Source organism: Stegastes partitus, unplaced genomic scaffold (assembly GCF_000690725.1).
Source record: "Stegastes partitus isolate 25-593 unplaced genomic scaffold, Stegastes_partitus-1.0.2 Scaffold190, whole genome shotgun sequence".
Taxonomy (NCBI): domain Eukaryota; kingdom Metazoa; phylum Chordata; class Actinopteri; family Pomacentridae; genus Stegastes; species Stegastes partitus.
Window position 1 is genome coordinate 83,646 of NW_007577921.1, and position 19,828 is coordinate 103,473.

At 40.2% G+C, this 19,828-nt stretch overlaps 2 protein-coding genes across 2 annotated transcripts; both read right to left on the reverse strand.

Annotated features, from left to right (window-relative positions):
* Nucleotides 1-574: 574 nt before the first annotated feature.
* On the reverse strand, nt 575-13,414 carry slc24a6a (solute carrier family 24 member 6a). Its single transcript, XM_008280328.1, has 17 exons — nt 13,306-13,414; nt 12,949-13,047; nt 10,838-10,914; nt 10,671-10,745; nt 9,960-10,044; nt 8,860-8,963; nt 8,656-8,730; nt 7,750-7,775; nt 7,579-7,632; nt 7,331-7,467; nt 6,938-7,026; nt 5,578-5,848; nt 3,717-3,883; nt 3,516-3,630; nt 2,367-2,479; nt 1,684-1,749; nt 575-1,432 (listed from the first exon to the last, which is right to left on the reverse strand). The coding sequence occupies exons 1-17, from the start codon at nt 13,412-13,414 to the stop codon at nt 1,322-1,324; spliced, it is 1,773 nt and encodes a 590-aa protein (XP_008278550.1). The 3' UTR covers nt 575-1,321.
* A 1,058-nt stretch (nt 13,415-14,472) lies between these two features.
* On the reverse strand, nt 14,473-19,268 carry LOC103356265 (protein KASH5-like). Its single transcript, XM_008280350.1, has 9 exons — nt 19,246-19,268; nt 18,994-19,144; nt 17,411-17,488; nt 17,226-17,282; nt 17,011-17,070; nt 15,512-15,576; nt 15,288-15,420; nt 14,829-14,893; nt 14,473-14,689 (listed from the first exon to the last, which is right to left on the reverse strand). The coding sequence occupies exons 1-9, from the start codon at nt 19,266-19,268 to the stop codon at nt 14,485-14,487; spliced, it is 837 nt and encodes a 278-aa protein (XP_008278572.1). The 3' UTR covers nt 14,473-14,484.
* Nucleotides 19,269-19,828: the final 560 nt, after the last annotated feature.

Genomic DNA, 19,828 nt, shown 5'->3' on the forward strand with positions numbered 1-19,828 from the left:
TGAGCTTCAACACAAATCTGAACTACACACATCTGTGCCTCTTCCACTTTCTGTGACAAATTACAAGTAGCTTTACAACCTCAAATGAAATTATGTCAAAATAATGTCTCAGTAGCTCACCATCATCATCTTCATCATCATCATCATCGTCGTCGTCTACGGAGCTTAAAATGTCTTAATTGTGTTGTGCTGCTGTTGGGAAGCTGCTTTTAACAGTGAACAGTTAAATGAGGACGCTCTACAACAAAATGTTTTTTTGTCTTTATATAAACTATATTGGTAAGTGACTAAGTGCTTAACACTGGAAACTTGCATGTTTAACCCATCTGAGTTTATAAATACAACAGTAAAGAGTAAGGGCTGTACATTACAACACATCACATGGCAGACAGGCTTCTGTTTTTGGAGGTCAATCAATATACCATTAAGTTTTAATGCATCCTCTCACATCTTTGTTTGGAAAATGTTGAAATTAAGCCTCTGGTTTGATCCTACCATGTTTCTATAATTCTTGTCCCTTTTGTTAACGTTAAAAGCAACGGGGGTTATGATGTTTCAATCACAGAAGAGAAACCTCACAGAACAAAGTGTTTTATTGCACTCATAACTCAAGGACTTATACTCAAGGACTCTCTCTCCAAAACAGACACTCAAAAACACCTCATAGCGTATAGTCACCTTTAAACAAAAACACAACCTTGTGCTGAGAAGCTTTAAGGAAAGAGGAGGGCCTACGTTCTGTACAAGGCCAAGACAACAGTGGCTTAGTGCAATTATCTGGAGCGTGATGATCAGCCATGCTATACGATTTACAGCTACAGACACAAAGGTGTGATGACGTTAAACTTTACATAATTGTAAATGTAAAAACGTAAATGCACAAACTGAGAAGCAACTATATAAACTTACATGTATAATCATCTGGTCGTTGAGGTTACTTGTGGCAGTTATAAGTAATCAGTAAACTAACACACTCTGGGGTTCATTACGCAATATTCTTGGTTTCAGAATACAAATTCAATACTTTATAAATTTGTTGTGAGACAGTGCATTATCGGGTCGGGTTTCATTTCACAAAAGCTGGGCTGGAGGTGCTTCGGTACAAAACTATGTAAAATACTCATTTATCAAAGGTAAACAATGTCGCTTTCAGGCAGCCGGTGTCATAGTAACGCTGCTCAAACATGTACAGCTACTGTGAAATGAAATTAAAATTCATCTCTCCGTACATTTGATTAATAATGGCAGCAGGGAAGGTTGAGAAAAAGTCGGCCCACTTGTCTGTGAGTGTGTGAGGAGTGTGTGTGTGTGTGTGTGTCCTCTACAGCCTCTCGAAGCCGACAGAGCAGAGGAGGAAGATGGCGTAGAGCAGCAGCAGACAGAGTCCCAGCCTGCGGTCCAACCTCCAGCGGTTCAGGTGGACACACAGGACCTGAGGAGGGACAGAAAGAGTCACTGCAGCCACAATTTAATACAAGACAAACTCAATTTCCTGTTGTGTTGATCGAAAAATAGCAACAAATACTATTTTCCCAAACAGAACCAGGGGCTCTCAGGCCATGACAGGAAAAAAAAGAGATAAGATCAAAATAGGAGGCCAAGAAAAACAGACAGCTGACAAAATCTCTGAATTAGATCTGAGATTTTCAACGCCAGCGGCCAGGAGGGTGGAAATCTACTCACAGTGAGCGTGACTGAGGCCAGCAGCAGAATCACTGAGTAGACCAGGCCTTTGCTGTTTATTGTCACCTAAAAAACACACAAAACAAAACACACACACACCATATTTATTCATGTTCACCCTGGACCACTGACACTAAAAAATAATTAGATTTTACTTCTTAACAAACAGAAGCTAATAGATCTGTCTTATCAAGCTTACCAGCGCTTAGGAAACTGGCAACCTGATGAATGTAAGTCCAATATTCCCTCTCTTTTAGCTTTGTGTGTTTTTAAACTAATTGATTTGTTTCGTTGTTTGCTAATAAGTTATAAACAGTGAGTTTTTGGAAGTTCTTCACTAAAAACTGCTCCCTTGTGCAGCTAAAAGCAATGCAATGAGAATACTAAATCAACAGTACGTTCACAGACCACACAACTAAAACGTGCAAAAACTCACAATAAAGGTCCTTAAACCCTAAAGTCTGGCCTCGATGGTACCTTGTTTAACAGTAACGCCATAAATACACAGGAGAAAGATGGTGGAAGTTCTTTCAACACCGTGGAGGCAGCATTTGAGGAAACAATCTAAGAAGAATATGGTTTGTGTCTCAACTGCTGGATGCCTCTAGAATTTATATTAGTCTGAAAGAGGAAACATTATGCCACCGTGTAGGATATGAGGTAGAGAGCACAGCTGGTTTTACCACTGATCCATAGCTGACTATGAGAGTCCTCAGTGCCCAGGGGAAGCCCAGGCCCAACAGCACGTCAAAAATGTTACTGCCAATGGAGTTGGACACAGCCATGTCGCCCATCCCTGCAATGTTTGACAAACACACAAATACAAACAGCTCAAATTTTAGCACATGTTCACATCTTAATTTTTCATTTCTCATTACACATGCACTTACTTAGATTTGACATGATGTGACTGATGTCATGTCATATCTAAGCTCGACGTTTTCTGGCATCACTGAACCAGAACTACTTCTTAAAGTGTTTCAAGATGAAGAACACGGTATGCTCCCGAATGATTTTGACAGAGAGACAATGGTGCCGATAAGCTATGAACTAAAATGTTTAAGTTTGCTTTAAATCTCTGTTTCTGTTCAGAGATGTCGAACAGGAGTGTTCTAGATTAGTGTGACGCAACAGTTTGAACTCAGAGTTTATTTTTCCAAGGCTAGCTAGCTACAAAAAGCTAACTAGTAGATCTTTACTTAAAGATAATAGGATGTGAAAGTGGTTGTTTTCTTTAACAGATCAGCTGATCTGTTTTTTTTTTTTAACAGACAAGTTGTTGATAGCCAGCTTCTCCCCATCGTTTCAGCTTGTTTGATTACTGCTGTGGTGTTCTTCTATGTCATTCAGCTGCCTCTCCAGAGTCTCTCTCTCTACGGACGGACTCCAACTCAATCAGCTTGGATTGCAGCTGATCATGTTTGTCGGTTAACTCGTTGCAGGCCAATTTCATGGCATCCTTGTTCAGCTTTGGTGAGCTTGGAGTACCAGCATATGAGCCAGTTGTTCACCTGCTGCTAATTCCAGTTGGAGCTGGAGCAGCAGATCTCCTGTGAGGGAAAAAAAGGACAACTGCCTCCAGCTGAAGTCCAAGATAGTGACAGTGGAGTCCATCCACGAGACGAGAGACTCACTGGAGAGGCTGCTAAATGACATCGAGGACCACCGCAACAGCAACCAGGCTGGCCCACAGCAACTGAACTTTGAGCATTAAATATTAGCATACAGCATTTTTAAGGCTGTTTTGTCAGACCAGTATTTCCAAGGTCAAAATTGAACCTTCACATGGAATATTTTAATTGACACACCTCACCACACACATACACACACACCTTGTCGGGCGACGATGAGACTGGCCATGCAGTCAGGGACACTGGTGCCAGCTGCCAGGAAAGTGATGCCCATGATGACTTCTGGGATTCCAAGTGTGTAGCTGATTATGGTCACCTTAGCAAAAGAAAAGCTTCTTTATGTGGGTTTTCACTTGTGTACGTGTGTGTGCATGTGAGCTGTTGCTTCTGTGTGTTTCGTACCATCCAGACCATGAGGTAGGAGAAGAGAGCGATCCAAAGCGTGGAGGACAGGAAGGTGAGCAGGTACCAGCGCTCCCACCGCGGCAGGCTACAGTCGGGGATGGTGCAGTAAAGCAGGATGCTCAGTGGCCAGGAGAGCAGCCACTTCAGACGCATGCACCAGCCGTCTGAGGAAACCATGAAAACACACATGAATGCACACACAGACACAAGCATGCGCACACACACGGACACATGCATCTACACACCAGTTTTCCTGCAGGCATCATTACAGATTCATCTAAACTTTTAAATTATTCACGTGGCATGGCCTGGATGTGTCTGTGAGTCTTTGTGTCATTCGTTTTAATTAGCTCCATCAGCCATACAACCATCTATCACGCTGTGAAACATTAACATTAATAGAAGCAGGATGCAGTTCTGGTTGAAACAGCAGCACCAATGACAAAAATGGCTTTTACAGAAGATTAAGGTTTTAGCTGCAGAGTTTCCATGTTCTGCCCTTTTTAATGGAAAGTAGCAGTTAATTGGCTGCGGACGATTACCGGACATGTTGAGGTGCATAAATGTAGCTTTTGTCATAATCTGAAGTTTGTAAGGTCTAATAAGCAAATATGAAATATGACTAAAATCCTATTTGTTGCTTTAGTGAAAGATCAAAAGAGCTGTCAGCTAGAACCAACAGATTTTCTTTTACTTCTGAACATTTCTCTTTTGAAGATAACTTTTGTTTATGCTGATCACCTCTTTGATCCTCTGCAAAACTTTGTCTCTTTGCATTTCAGTTCCCAGGTTTAAACCTGGGAGCAATTTATTCTGACATGTTTACCCTTTGAGAGAAAATACTTCTTGTGCCACTTAATCTGTCAGCCTGGAGAAAGAGTAATAGTTTTCTGCATTGTGCAACTTGTCTATACAGTTTCAACCACAGGTAACTTTGCAAGTAAACCTAGTGGTAACTTGTTTTGCCTTTTTGACTGAACAAATCTGGAACTAAACTTAGCTCCTTTGGCCAAAAGACTCCCTGTATAGGAACTGTCACAGCAGAGTCCTTCACTACAAGAACTCTACGTTTGTCGGCAGTCTAATTTGCCTTTCTGTCACGGTTCTTCAGATGAAGAGAAAATGCATAGAGGAGTGTGCACAATATAGGTTAGTTCCTGAGTTCGATGGCTGTTGGAGCCATTGATAGTGCTGTTACTTAGCTGTGCTTCTTGGACATTCTAGCAAAAAGCAATCAGGCAAATGACGCTCATACCCACCACACTAATATTACTAATATCCCATGTCCTAAACTACTAACCTAACCAATCACTGCTTTAAAGAGCCACACCACAGAGTTATACTGGCATGGCAAAAGCATGATTGCTACACACTGCGACAGTCCAAAGACCAGATCAGCTACCATGGGACTCACAATGAGAAAGGAATAGAAATGTACATTTAGATATGCATTTAAACACGACCAACATCTGTCTCCATATTAGTTTCCTCATATCTAATGCCTTAGTGGCGTCTACAGTTTGTCCAAAATGGACTACAATTCAGTCTCTCCTTTTAAATAAGTATTATTCTACAGGGACAATTCAGTAAGCAGAGCAAGTCTTAGGTTTTGTGTAAAGATTTGTGTTCATATAGCTGGCTGGTGGTTGGCATGTCAGCATGTGTGTGCAAGGTTCTGTGGTGCAGCTTTTATGTGTTTTTGAGAAAGAAAGCATTAAAAAAAAAAGCATTTAACTGAGATTAAGTAAGTCAGATAAACATTGACCATAACCAATCAAATAATGTCCTTCTTAGCATAACAATATGAAGTAAATACAACCCCAGTCTCCCTGTGTGTGAGCTTTCATTCATCACTCACCTGGCAGGACAAAAGGTTTAAAGGGAGTGTTCTCCTCCTCTCCTTCCTCCTGCTCTTCTTCCTCCTCCTCTTCCTCTTTAGGCTGTGCTCCCCCACCCGTCTCTCCCCCGTCTGTCTCTTTAGCCCTCTCCCTCTCTCCTTCCAGCATCTGTCTCCCTCCCTCAGCCACCGTCCCATTCTCCCTCCCCCAAGGCCCACTAGCACCCAAACCTTCCTCCCCAGAGGCTCCCCCCTCCTCCGGGCCGACTCGAGCGCGAATCAGCCTCTGCCTCTGTGGGTGACCGAGGGAAGCCGTGTGAAGTCAGAAAAGAGTGAGAATTGAAAACAGAGAAAAACAAAATGAAATGAGAAACACTGCTGCGGGCTCATGGAAATGACTTTATCGGCTGACAATGTGAGAACTGGCAAGAGGAGTGATTAGGCAGCCAGGCAGGTCCTCACATTCAGCAGAGAGGGTTTGGAAAGCGTTGATCAGGGGCATGAAAAAAAAGCAGGGATTGCATTGGCAGGTGCATTTTAATTTGGCACTAAAAATGGCAAGCACACATGCAGCAGAGCTCAGAGAGGGAGGAAGCAGATTTGGAGATTGAGTTCTTGTCTGCTTTTTTGTCTGGTTAATATTATGCATTAGGCAGAGTCTGTGTGTTGTGTTTGTGACCTTATTAGAGGGTGTCTGTATAACAATGGCAAACAGGATGCTGTTTGATATGCCAGTACATATCTCCCCATCTTTTAGTTTCCATCTACAACAGATGCACCAGTACAATTTCCTTCTCTGCTGATACCAATTCCAATAGCTCAACTAATGCTGAGTACTGATCTCAAACAGATGCTACTCTGTGTTTCACAAACTAAAAATCTGTTTTATTCACTATGTGAAACATATTTCAAACCTATTTTATGTAAAGTGTAAACATATAACCAGGGTTTGCTGTGGCACTGAAAACTGAGTTGAGGGCCAGTCATGACTCAACGTAACAAAATAAATTGAATCAAAATGAAACTCTGAATTTTTCACATTGACACCGAAACTATTTCATGTAGACTGCTCGTGTGCTAAACATTAGTTGGAATGGAATCAGGGACAATTGGCATGAACTGAACCACTCTTTACTTGTACTAAAACCGCAAACTTATTCATAAATATTACCAGCATGCTGACATTAATTAATAGTGATGTTTAAAATGCCATGTTTCCACATTCAAATACCCACCAACATAGCCGACAAAACCAGGGGAACGTGATGTTATGCGAAGGGTGTGGGCACGTGCAGTGTACCTCGTTGATGACCATGCGTCCTGCCATGCGCAGGCGAGTGAAGGGGGGAAAATGCGGGGTGATGAGAAGGCGGAGGCTTGCCTCTGAGAAGGTGAGTTGGTGGGGGTGTACGTTCAGTAGCTCATCCACCATCACAACCCCTGAGTCCTGACCGGCCACCACGCACGAGTCTGGTGGCGGAGGAAAGAGGTGGATGAAGGTTATTGGGAGATAACAGTAGAAATGAGAGAACAGTATAATAGGACTGAAAACAGAAAAGAAGGAGACATAAAGGACAGAGTGATGGAAAGTGGAAGAAAAAAAAAGAACTCTTGTCCATCAAAGTGGTCTAGTTCTATTTCAGCCTGTTGGAAATCCACAGGGGAACAGAAATGGCTTTGAATGGCAACCTAAACTGTGTCACTGGGTCTGTTGAACGCTGCTCAGAGACTGATGCTTTGAATGTACACATGGCACAAACACGAGTTCTTTCACCTGGCTTCAGCGGCACCATGTCATTGTCACAGTCTCCAATGTTTCCGACAGCAGTTGTCCGTCGCAGACTGCTCAGACACGGCTGACCTGCCCTGCTGCAGTGTTTCTCTACCAGGGAACACAGAGATCTGTTGAACCTACAAAAAACACAACACACACACTAAGATACGATGTCTTCAGCGGACATAGAGTGTGTGGGGCTTGATATCTGAAGGATGGCAATGTGAGATGAAAAGAAAGAGACTCACTTCATGATGATTATATAAATTCCATACATAGAGATCAGGATGATGGTCTCCCACCTGAAATATGCACAAAAGACAGATTCAAAAACAACACACTAGTCGTACTGACAGTCAGTTACTGTGGAAACTGATCTGAATTTCAAATAGTTATAAAAAGTTTCATTAGAGTCTTACCACATGACTTTTTCATCATAGATCACCTGCAAAACAAATGAAAACAAGTTTATATGCACAACTCAAAAATGCCCTTTTCAAGGAGTCAATATGTTGACTAGTATTAGTATCACAGATGTGTCAGTATTTACAGACATGCAAAAGATTATGTTTCTGTGTTTACAAAAACTGAATAGATGAGAATTGGGCCCAGTTCCTTGCACTAACTTTATGAATTAGATCTTTGATTCAAAATTTTTGCTATGCAACATCACTGCTGCTTCTTGAGCTGAGATATATTCACTGGCACATACACTGGCATCATACCAGTCACTGAAAAATTTCAGTGTGCATTTTATATCTATACATCCAAACAGTGAAAAAAGTTTCATATTAAAGGTACTCTAATTTTGAAAACTGTAAACTAAGCAAGGCTGATAAGAAAATGAGTATGTATTGTTTGTTGCAAGCAAAACTTACCATAGCCAACGAATGGAAATCTACTGATAGAATCGAAAAATGTGGCTGTCTGGCTTGTCAAGTACTATTGCACTTGAAAAGCTAACTTTTGTGTACAAATATTCCACTTTCAGTGTAATCTGGAGAAAATTCTTGTCTTTTTTAGAAGGGGAAGAAGCCATGAGGGCTCTCGTACCTTAAGTGTATATAGATATTGTTTTGGGGTCATATTTCATATTTACCATTGTTGCCTTTCTGTGTCTTTGGTGACAGACCATCACATGCTTTGAACTATAAACTCCTCAGTGGAAAGCCCTATCTTAGACTTGGAAGGATGGACACTGTCCATCACTCGACTGTCTTGTACCTTTCCTTGTTATTTTTTTGTGTCATTGGTATTGTTCAAATGTTTTCATGTGAAAATTCAATAAACATATTTGTTTTAAAAAAGCTACTCTAATTTCTCACCAGAATAAGCACCACTATGGACAGAATGTAGAAGACAGCATCACGGAACAGAGGCCACCAGCTCAGAGAGATGGGCTGCAGAGAAAGAGGGGCACACTGTGATGATCATATGGACCAAAGAATTCTGTTGTTTGTTTGGCAGAACGAAGCAGTCAAAAAAAAAATCTATCTGTCATGGAAGCTGATTGTTGGTAGTGTATGTACCTGTCCAGAGAAGATACCACAGATGCCGATGATGACCAGGATGTTAAAGACAGCTGATCCTACGATGGTTCCTACACCAACGTCTCCCTTTGTGATAAACACTCCTACAGCCAGAGCAAGAAAGAGGAAGCCATGAATCATCTGCAAAATGTAAGGCAGCAATAATGTGTCAGTGTTCAAGAAATGCATGAATTACATCTTCCTCCCATACATATTAAATGTACAAGGTTAGACGTAGTTTCTCTCTTCTCTGAACAGAAACATTGCATCCTTGGTTCATCTCCACTGGGACGAGGCTGACGTCTTTTATGTTTTGCTGCTGGTTGTGTAATATTTACTGCATATTGCCTCAAGTCACTCCAATACTTATCAAAGGCAGATTTTTTTTTCTTTTGAGAATATAAATGATTATTTCAGAGGTGAAATATGAAGAAACGTCCTTAAACCAAATGGATTCAGAAGCAAAGTTTTCATTCTGACAAATTCTGATAAAATACCTCTTTCTAGGTCATTTTATTAAACTATAGCAATACCTTCAATCACAAGAAGCAGGACAAAATCAGTCTCTGAGGCATGGTATATCAGCTCTTGATGATAACCATTCTAAATTCTAAATATTGCTTGAATGTATTTCCAAAAACGTCTGTGATGGTTTCCGTTTTATGTCCAGACATAGTTTCAAAAGACAGCATGCTGTGAACAACTAGCTTCCTTTTGCCTTACCTTCACCCTTAAAACTTCAATCTCACTGACTCTTTTCTACTCAAAAATGTATTTGATCATCTAAAATCAGCTTCACTGAACCCTCATCAGCTTTGTGAGAAAAAAAAAAACACTTGAGAAGAACTGGGACACAGTAATAAGTAATTTACTGGTGAGATGGCAAACCTTCAAATAAAATGAAATGTGCTCTTCTTGGCATCTTTCCTCATGCCAACCTAATGCTTCAAATTGACCAATCAGTGCTGCTGCCTATATACACTTGACTTTTCTCAGTACCAATCAGACATATATGGTTGTAGATGATTGGAGGGCCGACGCAACAACCATCAGGCTAACCCATTCGAGTGAGTGATTGATTGGACGAGCATCATACTAACCAATCAAAGATGTGAAGAGCTCGGGGGCAGAGCTCCCAGCTGCCATGAAGGTTGCTCCGGCAACATCCTGACTGAGATGAAGGTTCTGGTGGACAGAGGACAGGAGCTTAAACTGGTTAAAGGATGTGATCAGTGATATTCTGTCTTTGTCTTATTGTCAATGGACTGATCCTATTGATAAATATTGTCCGTGCAGCCGTGGACTTCCACTGTTGTTCAGGAAGTAATAAAAATAAACAAATGAACCACACCGTTACACTAGATCCTCTAATCTAGTAAGCATGGGCACTATAGTTGAATGTGATATAATATCAGAAACCATAAATAATTACTAGTGTGCCAAATTTGTCTAAACCTGCAATGAAAAATAAAATTCACTCTTTGAATATGTTTGAGTAATGTCTTCTAAAAAAGGAACGCTCAGCTGTTCTGGGAAATTGTTGACCTTTCTTTTGTAAAATAGTCAGAGATGGGCGATATCAGGGAGAAGTTAGAGAAAGGCTAACACATGATTGATTGCTGCCTTTTCAAAAGAATTACATACAGTAGTAAAAATAAAGAGCAACTGATGCCTTAATTATTTGGAAGTATAAAAAAATAAATAGACGCTTTGATAACTTTCCCACTTAGCAACTGAAGAAGAAAGAGAACAACACAGATTTTAAATGGTTTGAATTATTGTACTTTCAGCCCAATTAGATTTGTTCGTACCTCTGATACTTTCTCCAGTGATGGCACAAAGTAAACATCACACACGATGGCCAGTGCATGAAACATGTAGATAGCCTGTGAAATGCAGGACACACAATATTAGCCACTTGGTTTATGTTTGTGAGTTTAATATGATCTAATTACGTTTGATGTGAGCTGATACTCACACAGAGAACATGAAGGAGTACCGCCCCCTGTCTCCTTTGATCCAAAGTAAAGACGTCTTCAGGAAACTCACTGATAGCTGATGGGGAGATAGACAGAGAGTGACCTAATGATGTGTAAAATGAGGGAAATTCCTGAGCAATGGTTGAAATCGCAGAACCAACTGGCAATTATTTGCAAAATTGATTAACTTTTTAGATCATTTGTCTTGTAAAGCAGCCGAACAGTGGCTGGTTTGAGCTTCTGAGGTCTGAAGATTTGTTTTTACTAGAGAAGTGTTGTGTCCTTTTACCTCTGAGATAAGCCTCAGATGCTCATTTTAGGGTTAACCCAAGATCAGGGGTAAAAACTTAAGATTTCAGATTGTATTTTCCTGTTGTTTTGGAGCAATGTTCAACAAAGTGTCAAACTAGTAAGCGTCATTTAAAAAGCATCATAAACCGCATCGCTTGGTACTCTTGAACCGAACATCTGTACCAAACATCTCTGGGTTTTTAGATTGTTTGTTAGAAAAAAATAAAAATCAACAACGACATTAACGTTGGCTTTGTGGAATTTGTAATGAGCATCTTAGGAGTGTATAAATAAAGGAAAATAATCACCAGATTCATAAGGTATGGCAAAAATCGCTATTTTTAGCTCTACTCTAAACCTGCAGTCACTTGTCCATGCATGTGGGAAAAATCTGTAAATCTGACTTTACTGAACGTGTATCCAGCTGTGTCCCCTAGCAACAACAACCAGACAGCTTGAGGTTAAAGCAGTGCCCCAGTCATGTGACTTAAGAGTCAAGCTGCATTACAAATGAGTTTTTCATCCATTTTCTCAATCGTTCCTCTTGTAACTTCACGCTATCCCTCATGACAACCACATCCATGTATTTATATCAACTGTCCTCTCCAGTTTTTCCCAAAGCGAGCATTTCCAATAAACTTAATGTTCAGAGACATTTAATTTGGCTGAGTTCAACAATGCATCACAATCATTCTCTTTCCGGCAGTAAGGAGTTGTTTTGTTGACTGCACTGTCTTGCCCACAAGCTCAAGTAAATGCCACGACTCACTGCGCAATAAAAAAAAAAAGCTTTTTATTATGAGACAGGCAAATCTACAATCCAGAAAGCTGTCTCCCAAGTGACTTTCCCTGCAAGATTTTCTGATTTAGTTGTCAGTCAGTATTTATTCACTGAAGATGAAGGTTGAAAACAGCTAAGTGAAAAAAGTGTGACAGAAGAGGATAGGACCCTGCACAGAGGCAACATTGTGCAGCTACAGGCAAACACAAAACACGTGCAGAGATCAAGATATAGAGAAGGTTTGATGCTATGACAACCTGTCACATGACTTTGTTTGGATATGCTGATCAAATGGCGTATTTTTATCTTCAAGAAAAGGCGATGCTCTTGAAAATAGCAACATGGTAATTTGAATAAAATGTCTCTGAGACATTTAAGTTAATCTGTATTTCCCTGTGGCAGTAACTAGCTAATATATTCTCTGTAATTGGCTGCAAAATCTCTTTATCTCGACATCAGACAATAAGCTGCTGTCACTGTTTCTCTTTCAGTCTTTTAAACAGCCAGATAGATCCAAGCATACACAAGCGATGAGAGAGCTGGTGATGAGAGGCTTCTAATCAGCAGGTCATTAGGACAGAGCAGGCACTTTGAACAGCTCCGAAGGCACACGACATCCAACCACAAATCTAGCATTCAGTTACCTAGCAACTGGCTCTAAGGCCTAACTGTGTTTAAACATCTATGTATGTGCAGAGTTTGAAGAAATGAAGGATGAGGTGGACCTCGGAGGCAGATCGATAGACTTGAATTAAACAGATTAATAGAGATGGGACACTTACACACTGCATTGACACACAAAGCACGCACACACGTCATCAAGATCATCACTGTGACTACACACTCATTTCTTCATGAATATCTAAATCTAGAACTATTCATGATTTACAAAATCATCCCTCTAATTCAACACCCTCACACGTGAATGCAATTTTCTATTTTTGTGATGATAAGACAGCATTAGTTCACACAAACACAAGCATGCACACACACACACACACACACACACAAATCTAAACACATGGGAAAATGTCTTACCGGATCTAGATATACTGTCATTCTGGTTGTTTTCTGTTTGTTGCATGAGCTTTCTCCTGGACAAGGAGATTGTGGGATCCACAGCTGGACTATGGGAGCCTAAAAGAGAGATTAACCTATAAATACATGCACTACTGATAAAATACACCAGCTATTCTTATACTGTATTTGTGATAGATTAAATTCAACATATCCTGTAACTAACTTCATGTAATTTCCATTGATTTGTGTGTTGATGTAACACTCATTAGGGTTGTGATTTAATATTAAGTCTTAATGCAGTTTGCATGGTTACAAGTAATGATGAGTTTAGAAGAAATAAAATCTTTGCTTTTTCTTGATTTTCTTGAGAAGCACCTGTATTGTCATGGAAGTGAAAGATCCAGGCGGCTGCAAGCAGACCGACTCCACAGACGCAGAACCGGGGGAGGAGCCGCGTCTGCCTCGGTCTCCTCGGAGCCTTCATCCCGCCAGCCGCCGCCGCTCGTCGGCTCTCCGCTCAGAACATGTCGCCGCCGTCGCTGTCACCGCTGGTTCGGATCCCAGCTTTCAGACTGGACGAAGCTGGCCTGTTGCTCTCGTGTTCTGATTTATCGTGTTTCAGCTGCTCTGGCTTGGAGCTCCATTCACAAAACGGGAGGACGTTCCAGCGGCTCGGCCTGTCATCAGCATCTCAGCACCCCGACATCAGCCACCAGCGGCGGTCCAGCATCCGCAAGCTGCACCTCCAGACAATCAAACACCAGCCTGCGCCTTCATAACAATATCCCTCGATTGAGACCGTCCTCACATCCCTGCTGCCCTAAATCTGATCCCGTGTTTGTGATTCCCCGTCCAGGAGGAGGGGGTGTTTTCCTGGACTCACAGGCGAGAGCGCCTTCAGCTGGGTGGGGCGACTGGAGTCAAATAACTGCTCAATGAAGGAATCAACATCTTCAAGTGTAACTTAAGTCACATGTGTGGCGAATAGGACCTAGTTATTGGGGGGAAATGAGAATTAATAGCTTCCAAAATTCATAAATGATATATATAATCGTTGGATATGAATAAAGCAAGATTGGGTCAAAACAAACAAAAGAAAAAGCTGTCACACAATATTTCTCCAACTCTCTCAGTAAAGCCTGCTGCACATTTAAAAGACAAAGCATAATGAAACTTAGTCACACATGCCAAGTCTTGTCCTATTAATACTTTTTTATGATATAAATTCTTGCATTTAAAAAGTTTCTTGTCTTTTTCACAGCAAGCATATTGTTCTCTCACAACTTCTGCTTTAATTCAAGTGTCCCAGTAAGTCAGAACCAGGATCCTGAAGTTGAAGCAACTAAAATACAATTAGTCACAAGTAATTTCATGTTTTGTTTGTCTCAGGTTAGTCAACGTAGTTTGCCACACTAGCCACATGTAGAAACTCAAATATTTTTTTAGTAAAAACTTCATCCTTATGTGTGAAAAAAACAAAGTCAACTACAAAAGCAAGTCACAATCAGGCACATGAATAGAGTCACATCTTGTTTATAGGAGGGAGTGTTTAGATTACATAGGAGGTAAGGCCCCATAGTGGACGCGGCAATAGGGCTGCAACATCAGGCGCACACCGTTCCACAAAGAGTTGACAGAAAAAAAGTCACTGTTTCCTGCACAGCTTCCTGAAGCCAGGACGGCCAAAAAGGTCAGGATGAGGATGCACAAAGCGAACTGCCCTGTTTTCTGGATGGCTGTCTGCAAGGTACCTGCACACCTTAGACAACGGAGAAACCAGAGGGACAATGATGAGTGAGGAAACATAATGAGAAAGAAAACTATATGACACACAAGTAACGCAGGACACACTACATATCAAAGTGTCACAGCTGATTCATGATCTGAAACTGAAATACCTTTTGGTCTGATGGTCAGCTGTGACACTGGAAGGTTTCAGCAGCTCCTCTGCTTCACTTTCCTCCTGCAGATACAGAACATCACAGACCTCATATATTACTTCGTTTGAATGTGGGCTTTGTTGTAGCACTCACTTGTGGCCACTTGAGGAAGTACAGATAAATAAATGTTAAACTCTACAATCGGTAGCCTGTTTATTAGGTACATCTAGCTAAATGTAGTGCACTTTAATGCAGCAGCCCTGCAATGAATTGTTCCCTTGTGAAGTTCATGAGGTTCAGTCTTTGGTAAATTGTTTGAGATGAGTTGATCCAAGTACACGTTCAGTCATGCTCAACTGGATTTACTGCAGGACTGTTGTATTCGTTTAAGTGAGCCGTACCTAATAAACTGGAAACTCAGTGTGCTATACATTCTTTCCATTTCAAAAGCCTTAAGACTGGAGTGAGACGCCATACATGTCTGAGCTCTGTGGAGTCCGCCATGCTGGTTTTCACTTCAGCTGATGAGGCCAGCCATATTTCCTCGGCTAAGGATGGAGGGGGAATGACCAGTTGTTCGTTTTCACTCATCCTGTCAGTCAGACTGTCACTGAAAACAAACAGCAACACAGTGCAGTTGAGTGCTCATCATATTCTGTGTATATTCATTTGAAGAAAGAGGATCTGTGTGTCAGAGTTACATATAGGCCTCGTCTCGTCTGTCCTCCAGCTGTTGCCTCTGCTCCTCGTTTGTCAGCCTGAGATCCTGGAGCACAAAAATGCATGTAAACAGAGACACTGTTGGTTTCACAAAACAATTTGTAAGCACTGTTAAAGCACAGATTATGAGTGGGGGCGGAATCCCATTTTACAAATGGCTACGGCTTGTACATTGCAGACACAATCATTTTGTTGACAATTTAAGTGAAAGTAAAGACAACAATCAAACAGACTTTTTAATTTGCCTATATTTAAACATTAATGCGCTTTTGTCTTGTTTCATGAACTTCAAAACAAAACTCATGCAGCAAGTGTGCAAAAGTTTGGTTAGCACTTAGTAAGGCCCTCTTTGACAGATACAGCAGCTTACAAACACTTTTTGCAGCAGCTAAGAGCCGTTTCTATTATTGATTTAGCAATTTTCCCCCACTCTTCTGTGCAGATCACACAGTCTTAGATGTTACTAGGTTGTCTTGCACGCATAACACGTTTAAGATCTCCCCACAGACTGTCAATGATATTCCAGTCAGGAGAGGCAAGCTTCAGCTTACGTTCTCTAAAGTGGATTTTAATGTCTGATTTGGATCAATGCCCTGCTGTAGAAACCATTATCTTTTCAGTTTCATCTTTGTGATGAACATTTGCAGAATTTGCTGATATTTAGAGGGACTTATTTTTTGTTCTACTTGTGCCACTGGCTGCCACATAGCCTCAAAGAATAACTTTTCCACCCGCAGTTGGAACAAATCTGCCATTTAACTTACAAAGATGTCAGATTTTGTAAAGAGGTTGCAGATAAGGTTTTCTTTAAGATGAATCTTGCATGTAGATTAGTGCATCAGTATTGCACAGTGGAACAGGGCACCACCATTCATGTGTCAGCTAAACTTTTCAGCTTCTGTGCAGTTATAAGGGGACTTTGTTTTCCATTTTGTTCAGCAGAGATGCAGTTCATCTGAACATTTTCTTAGTCTTGACTTTCAGACTTCCTGTTTAATTTTTAATGACATTTCAGATAGTAGAAATTGCAAGCTGGTGGTACTTTAATGTTTTGAGTAGGTTTCCTCTGATGCACTGACACTCTTTTCAACAATGATAATTCTTGACCTGCCTTACAAGTGGCTACAAGTCATTTCAGGCACAATGAATATCCAAACTTTTGCATACAGCTTTGCATTTGCAAGTTTTATATGACTAATGCACAGTCACACATAGTCACAGAAAAATATTTCAAGGTTGCACATTTCAAATTTGGTGAAATGGGCAACTGCATATGTGTAACTCGTCAACATAGACTTTAGCTTTTTGTAACATTTGTTGTTTTACTGATGCAATGAGCCAAGTTTAATTCCTTAGGTATCTTAGTTTCAGTCATGTGTATAATGAACAAAGAGTCACAAAGCTGTATACATCCTAAAAAAACACTGACTTGTTTCAGATTTTTTTTAGACAAGCTAGATGGCAACGGACATCATCTTACCTTTATGATGTCGGAACACTCTTTAACAGTTTCATCCAAATGCGTCAACTGCAAGTCTCTCTATCACAATTAGACAGATAAAAATGCAATGTTTATATAATGAACAATAAACAACTGTCAAAACCTTAATTTTGAACTCCAAAGAGAAAGATCCATACTTGTGAAAAAAAGTTTCACATGTCAGTCATTGCCTAGTACTGATCCTCTGTTCCTACCTGATGAATAACCTCATCCCTACGCTGTAGCCCTAACTGAGCCTCTTCGATTTCAAACTGAAGAAACACACAGCATAACAAATCAGAAGCTGGTGGATGGTTCAAAGCAACTAATGCAAACACTAGTAAGATGACAGGAGAGTTAGAAATAATTAAACTACTCCAAGTAGAATATGTGGTGCTACCTCAAAGTTTTGAAGTGTAACCCTGAGCTTGCTTAAGTTGATCTTGTCCTGGTCTCTTTCTTGTTGGAGGTTTTTGAGCTGAAACGGTTAGAATACAGTTGAATGCGGAAACGCTTTCAAATTTCACTGTTTAAAGCAAAAAGGTAACACATCTACCTCTGCAGTTAGCATCTTATTTTGTTCCTTCATCACGATGGATTCCTTCTCCTGCACATAAAACATAACAACATAAATCTAAACTGAACTCAGTGATGAGTGAAACTGATAATAAACTGTCAAATCAACACAGTTAGATTTTATGAAGTTGCACATCCTATCACAATGAAAAAAGAATTCAGGTTACGCACTAATTTATGAATCTTTTTTTCCCTGCATCTATTGGCATCAAGGTCATCAGCTAGCAAAGACTTGCAAGGCTCTGCTTCAACCTGTTGTGCTTCACTCATCAGCTTCTCCAGGCTGCAGACACACAAACACAGCTACAAGCTATTGACAGTTTTTTCACAACAATATTACAAAAGAGGGAACAAAAACTGTTCTCACACAATGAAAGAGCGTAATAAAATACATAAATATGTATGTACAACAACATTCACAAAGCAAAAGAAAAAAAGTTTGAAAGTACACACAAGAAATGGTACTTTGAGTTGTGTGAAGTGATTGGGGAAGACTTTTTCCACATATCAGCACCATTGTTCTCCCAAAGATGTCACAGAGAGTACAAAAAACACAGTTAGTGCGTTAAAGACCTGCTCGCAACACACCTTTCTCCTTCACTTTGCTCTACAAATTTAAATCTATTAAGATACAAATTGAATTGTCTATAACAACATAACTTTACTACGACAAAAAAACACAGTAGTAAAAACAGTTTAATGATAGTCAGCAAAAAAAAAAGAAGAATGTAATCTGTTTTTTTTTCCCCCCACAAGATGTTGCTTCCAGCTGCTTACAGTTTCATCAAATGCCAGCATCATCAGACAGCAGTAGAATCCATATGTGAGGCTCTGAAGCAAGAGAGCAGCACACATTTTTTGCCTATGTGAAACAATATTGCCTTTAACTTTATTTATTACTTAAAATGATAAATTATAGCCATACTATGCACTTTCCTTCACATTAGACAGGTGAGCTGTCACACACAGAATCTTAGTTTAGTTTGTGGCATCAAGCTGTTTTCAGGAGTTTTCCTATGAATGTATTAGATACCAGCAGTAGCAAGATTTCTATGAGCGTCTCCAAAGCGAGAGACTTACGCACATTAACACAGAACAGCAGTAACTAAATAAACTACGCTATCAGATATTTGGACAGTTTAATAAGTTGCTATCAGTTTAGGTTTAGTTTTTTGCTTGTTATTGCATTATACGTCACTTGGTGTCTTGTCCAATGTCACATGAATGATAAATGTTACATTTATTTATAACCTATGTTTGAATGGCAAAACTGTTGTTACTTTAGTGGATTGATAAAGCCAGCAGTGCTATATGTTCCACATCTTTAAAAAAAAAGCTGTAGGGAGTAATTGGGACCCCTCTACATGTTGAGGAGTGACAATAACGTGTAACAACCTACGCTTTCACTTGTTTTCTTAGTGTTGCATTTTCTGAGCGCAGCACTGCAATGTCATCATCTGCAACATCCAGCCAGTGCCTCATCTTAGCATTCAGATCCTTCAGCTGGCTCTGACTGTAATCCAGCTCAGCTATTTTCTCAAGCATCTCCTTTGGTGACCTGCACATAAACACACCATAGAGAAAGTAAAATATACTGCTATATGCCCCAACCCAATAGTTTTTGTGTGCGTGTGAGTTTCCTCAGTGAGCTTCACTCACATATTCTCCTCTATGACATCCATCCTGATGGCTGACTCCTCCCTCCTGCTTACGACCAACCTATGATCCATCAACATCAACCTAAAGCAGTGACATACAGCTTTAAATATACATTCACCAACTGAGTTATAGCTTAAATGTGTTTTTACTAAGAGACATATTAACTGTAACCTACTGAACAGTGCTGACAGTGAGAATTTCCCAATATACAGACAGACTCAGGTTTAGCCTAGTATTAGAGATGTAGTTAACTTATGTAGCTGGTAGACCTAAAACAGAAATGTCAGCAATGAGATGCGCACAAATATTTCACTTATTTTTATCCAGCCACTTAAGACTATTTTTTCTGACACAAAACATTGTGGGGATCCAACAACTATCTTGTAATTTATTACAAGAAAAACACTGATGCTACACTGAGTCTGAACCAGGAACCGCTCTTTACTGCAAAACCAATCAATGGCAGTTACTGTGTTAAGATAAATATATATTAAAAACGGTATATTATAACAGTAGCTAACGTTAGCTTTAAAGCTACTTTCCTTAAGGAGGCTAACAGTAAGAGTACAGAAGCAACTGTAGC